At 39.9% G+C, this 5,851-nt stretch overlaps 1 protein-coding gene across 1 annotated transcript; it reads right to left on the bottom strand.

Moving 5' to 3' along the window:
* Positions 1-3,594: 3,594 nt before the first annotated feature.
* Positions 3,595-4,055, bottom strand: LOC117346265 (coiled-coil-helix-coiled-coil-helix domain-containing protein 2-like). The gene has a single exon (XM_033916081.1). The coding sequence runs from the start codon at positions 4,050-4,052 to the stop codon at positions 3,693-3,695; it is 360 nt and encodes a 119-aa protein (XP_033771972.1). The 5' UTR covers positions 4,053-4,055; the 3' UTR covers positions 3,595-3,692.
* Positions 4,056-5,851: the final 1,796 nt, after the last annotated feature.

Here is a 5,851-nt window from a genome sequence, read left to right as displayed (position 1 = left end):
AAGTGGCAAGAAAATTATTTACCCTTTGATGACCTCAGAATGCTATTTTTTAAAATTTAAACAATATTTCATCAAGAACATATGTATAACTAGGTATGTATAAGCAGGTAGATTGATTATTATAGGCCGAAATAAGAAAGAGGATCGATTATGGTTTGAGGGCTGTATTGAAAACCAACTTAGAAAATGCTGTCTCTGTATTGTATCACCTTTACAAAAGCACAAGTATTGAATATCTACTATAATAAAATACTAAGCGCACATGAGCACTCTTACCTGCGTGATCCCTGATCCGTGATCAGTAGGTCCGTGGCCAGCAGGAGTGCGCATGCACGCTTACAAAGGATGCATTGGAGCTGGAGGGAAGGGGAGGAGGCAAAAAGCTCGAAAGCAAAAAAGGACACATCGGAGCCGGAGGAAAGGGGGGGGAAGGCAAAAAGCTCAGCAGCAGAGACACCACCCCCTCTTTATTTACAGCCTCAGCGCTTACAACTGCCCTACACTCGCGGACCTCCACATATTTCCTCCAGATTAAAAATAATACATCAGAGCCGGAGAGATAGGGGGAGGCAAAAAGCTCGGCAGCAGAGACGCCACCCGCTCTTTATTTACAGCTTCGGAGCGGCGCATTTCTTTGCAGAATGCTTTTTGCTTCCGGGATGCAAATTTCACAGGCGAACACTCAACCCCTATTTCAATGGTGCCACGCGGCGGGAGGGAGGGCAGACCTGTGGAGGCTGTGGACCAGGTGTGTGTTTGTGGAGGGTCCATCAGGATGAAGGGCTGGGGAGGGGCCGCCTGCCCAAAGATTTAGTGCACTGGCCAGGGAGGACGTAGGTGGAGGAGGGGTGGGGTTTGAATTGAAGAAAGACCTGTGGGGGTGGTGGACCAGGTGTGTGTGTGGAGGGTCCATCAGGGTGAAGAGCTGGGTAGGGGCAGCCTGCCTAAAGATTTAGTGCAGTGACCAGGGATGAGTTAGATGGGGGAGGTGGGTGCAGTTGGGTGAAGAGGATTAAAGTAATGTGGAGGGGGAGAGTTGCATTAGCGTGGGGAGGAGCAGGGAAGAGACGAGAGAGAGAAATTGGTCCTGGGGTGTGGTACAAGAGAAAGGGTAAAAAAGGAAAAGAAGCTGAGTTGGGGTGGAATATAGGGACAGGAAGAATGGCCTTAGAGGCAATGGAAGGAAGGATAGATAGGAATGGAGTTGGGACTGAATGGGTGATAAATGCAGTGGAGCATCGATGAGGGCCAAAATGGTACAGAGGACTAAGGAAATGGTGGTGGATAGTGCTGGGAGCCAATACAGGAAAGAAAGAAAGACATAAAGACAGACAGGGGGCAGGGAGAGAGACAGAAAGAAAGAAAGAGGGCAGGGAGAGAGAGAAAGAAAGAAAGGGGGCAGGGAGAGGGACAGAAAGAAAGAAAGACGGGGGCAGGGAGAGAGACAGAAAGAAAGAAAGGAGACAGGGAGAGAGAGAAAGAAAGACGGGGGCAGGGAGAGAGACAGAAAGAAAGAAAAGGGGGCAGGGAGAGAGACAGAAATTCTACACATCTATTCTAGCACCCGTTAATGTAATGGGTTTAAACACTAGTGGTTTAATAATGTATTGATTATGGTTTAATAATGTCTGTATTGAAACCATCCAAGGAAATGCATATTCTGTATTGTAACATCTTACAGAAGCTCATGTATTGTAACACCATTAGAAAGCTCATATAAACCTCTCTGAATTGACTCCTTTAGTCATTAGCAGCAGTATATGAGCTTTCAATAAACAAGAATTGCCATCCTGGGACAGACATTCTCTCTACATAGATTTAGACTCTTTCTAGGAAAAAGTAGATTCTTCTCCTTCAAGTGTATTATGACACCTGTAATTGAAGAATTTCTCAAAATATTGCTGGCCACATGTTTTGAGGCCATAAAAGCCCCCTAAAATCTAAAGAAGCACAGGTACATTCTGAAGCTGAAGTTCAATGCTTTATTTTGACACAAATGTGTCATGACAGTCAATTTGCAGTTGTATACTTCATCATCATGTGTTTACAAGCTTCCATGTTTTGACACACTTTTTTTTTTTTAATTAAGGGTGACTACATTTAAAAAAATCACTAAGAATGCCCAATGATTTGCTATTTAAATGCAAAACAACCCACTCCAGACTCTAGTTTACAAAGGGGCCCTTTTATTAAAGGGAATTAAAGGGGAAAATTCTACAAGAGGCACCTAAAGTAAGGCATCTAAATAAATAGGTGCCCAAATTTAGGTACCAAACTTAGGGCTCCTTTTGCAACACCGCAGTAGTGGCTGCTGCTGTGGTAATCACTCCGATGCCCATAGGGATTTAATGGGGGTCGGAGCATTTGTTGTGTAGCAGGCACTACCATGGTTTTATAAAAGGGAGGGGAGTGTTAATTAGTAACGGCTTCAATTATGAGCTTTAACAAGCTCAGAATTGAAAAAAAAAATTAATTGGGGAAACAGGTACCTATCCTCTTAGGTATGATTCTACAAATGATAGGCGCCTATCACATGATGCCTAGTAGCACCTAACACCAAAGCAGGCATGTTTATGGGTAGAGAAAGACTCAGGCACTGCTAGGCAATTTTCTAAAGGACTTAGGTAACAATAATGTAAGCTTTTAAAACCTTAAAGCATCAAGAATATTCTGATATGAATTTAACATTGAAGGTCTTCCTGTATTTCTATTGTTGAAACTTGACCTGATAATGCCTATTTATGCTGTCTTGGAATTCTGTTATCTATCGGGGGGTGGGGGGAGAGATGTCCAGTTTGTCTGTTTGTGTTACATTTGTAGTGCTCATAGGGAGAACAGGATAATATGTATGTAATGTGTAAACCGCATAGTTATATGTGGTATATAAATTTTTAAATAAATAAATAAATCCAAAGCACAGTACAGTAGAACCTTGGTTTACAAACATAATTCGTTCCAGAAGCATGCTTGTAATCCAAAGCACTTGTATATCAAAGCAAATTTCCACATAAGAAATAATGGGAACTAGGACGATTCGTTTCACAACCCAAAAACTTTAATACAAAATACTATGCGTACTTGTATTGCAAGACCTCGCTCATTTAGAACAGTCACTTCACTCCTGCAGCGTCAGAGGGTGAAGAACCATTGGCTCAGTTGTGATGATGCGATGCGTGTATACTGTATGTACTCATATTGCAAGACTTGGCTTGTTTAGAACAGTCACTACACTCCTGCAGCATCAGAGAGTGAAGAACCATTGGCTCAGTTGTGATGATGCGATGCGTGTATACTGTATGTACTCATATTGCAAGACTTGGCTTGTTTAGAACAGTCACTACACTCCTGCAGCATCAGAGAGTGAAGAACCATTGGCTCAGTTGTGATGATGCGATGCGTGTATACTGTATGTACTCATATTGCAAGACTTGGCTTGTTTAGAACAGTCACTACAGTTATTTTTATATGACTGACTTTTTGGTCACAACCTCCATTTTGAATCTTAACTGCTGCTGCAGAAACATATGTTGCCTATGGCTTCAGTATACAATACTTTGATTGTAATTCCTCTCCATCTCACTGCAACTGATAATATGGACTAAATGGTAATGTTTATTTTCAAGAAGAATTTTAAACATTTGAGCTAAAACTGGATTTTCTGAAATGTCTTCTATAGTTTCTTCTGAGGAACTTTAAGACAAACCATTTGCAAGTCTGCATTGTTTCAGCACCTCACTGAATCCCTCACATAGTTTGAGGTCACTCTGGTTCTGTGCGCACTCTAAGAATTGTTTCATTTCATACTGACAAGGGCTGTACTGGGATTGCTGCTGGTACACTGGTTGGGCTGGATCTGGTTCCAGATAAGTGACATCTGGTCTTGCAGGTTCAGAACTGCCTCCTCCAAAGCCTCCTGTAATGGCATGGCCTAGTGTGTGACCCACAGCTGAGCCTACTGCCACTCCAGCTGCTGTTGTGGCCATCTGTGCCATCAGGCTAGATTGCCTTGGTGCTGTACCAGCTGGAGCCACTGCAGAAGGTGGAGATGCCATTGGTGCTGGAGCATGAGCTGATCTTGGTGCTGATCATGGTGCTGATCTCGCTGGTGTCATATAAAAATAACTATGGCCATTATGGGTATTTAAGTGTTAGTCCATTTGAGCGTTTAATCTGTTTAGTGTGTTAACTGATGAGATGAACGAATAGGATTAAAACCTCTAAGATATCCTTAATAAAGGGTTAGCATGCATTGTATGTAAACATTTGTTTCATATTCACTGTGGATATTGTTGAAAACCTGGACAGACACCACAAGCTTGGAGAGCCACTGCTCCAGCTAAATCTTCAGAATATCCACATCGAGTTTGCCTGGAAGCTGGATGACAGTAAGGAAAGTATGTGGAACGTGGCTCATCAAATTCTTTCCAACATGCCTTTCCTCTGAATGGAGGAGTGGTTTGAATAGAGCTGTACCTAAACTTTTCAAGAAAGACCAATAAAATGAAACAATGGCTAAAAAAAAAAAAAAAAAAAAGAACAGTCACTACACTCTTGAGGTGTCAGAGAGAGAAAAACCATCGGCTCAGTTGTGATGTGTGTATACTGTATGTACTTGTATTGCAAGACATTGCTTGTATATCAAGTTAAAATTTAGTAAAATGTTTTGCTTGTCTTGCAAAACACTTGCAAATCAAGTTACTTGCAATCCAAGGTTTTACTATACTTCCCAATCATAAAGATTAGTAAATAAATTCCTAGGATTCAAAAGCAAACTAGATGCACATCTCCTTACGAGAGGCATAGAAGGATATGGGTGACTAAAAATTACAGAAGTACACAAAAAGTATACCACACTACTCAACAGGAGAAGTGTAATACATTACACAGGCCTCAGAATCGAAGCCTACGTACAGCTGCCCAATCACAACCGAAAAGTCAGCGTAGTTATGCTCCTACATACTCCAGTCATCGGCCAAGAACTAAAATTTTAAATTCAACTACCTTATTTTAACTTTATTATTTTAACTTTTTTATTGTTATAACTTAATTGTTCTATTTTGTTTTTGTTGAGTAGTGTCGTATACTTTTGGTGTACTTCTGTAATTTTGAATAATAATACCACGGGGGTTAATTGTTTTAGTGACTAAAAATTATGCCAGGTGTACACCTGACAGGGCCTCCGCGTGTGCAGATCACTGGACTTGATGGACCGAAGGTCTGATCCGGGGATGGCGCTTCTTATGTTCTTTATTTTTTTCTTTTATTTATTCATTAATAATTCTGACCTCCACTAAATCTTCTTATCAAAATAATTGTCAACATATAATAAAAAGCAAATGCTCATTCATAACTTAATTAGTATTTAATTGGAGTAAGACCTCAGTGGCTACAACTGAACATAATATTTCATTCCAGTTCAGGTATCCCGTAGCTAGCCTCCTCACTGGTCAAACCTCCACTTCACCCAATATGTCATTTCTTTCGTTTTTTACTTTTAACTTTTTATACTGTATATATATATATATATATATGTATATATATATATATATATATATACATATATATATATATATATATATACATATATATATATGTATATATATATATATATATATATATATATATATGCCTCCCTTACTACGCCACTGCTCTAGTGTCATTGTTGACCCCCCCTTCTAAAACAGTATTTTAAAAAAATAATTAATGTGCTTCTCCCACAAAAATGACAAAATTATATATATATATACAGTATAAAAAGTTATATAAAACTATATATAAAACTGAGTAGTTCACTTATCTTAGCTTATTCTTAAAAGCTGTTCCGGGGCTCCAACATGAATATGTGTTTCGC

This window comes from Geotrypetes seraphini, chromosome 1 (genome assembly GCF_902459505.1).
Source record: "Geotrypetes seraphini chromosome 1, aGeoSer1.1, whole genome shotgun sequence".
Taxonomy (NCBI): Eukaryota; Metazoa; Chordata; class Amphibia; order Gymnophiona; family Dermophiidae; genus Geotrypetes; species Geotrypetes seraphini.
Note: the sequence above shows the minus strand (reverse complement) of the source record. Positions and strands in the feature narration are given on the sequence as shown.

Excerpts from the sequence above, each read along its gene's own strand:
- LOC117346265 (XM_033916081.1), bottom strand. The coding sequence starts at position 4,052 with ATGGCATCTCCACCTTCTGCAGTGGCTCCAGCTGGTACAGCACCAAGG.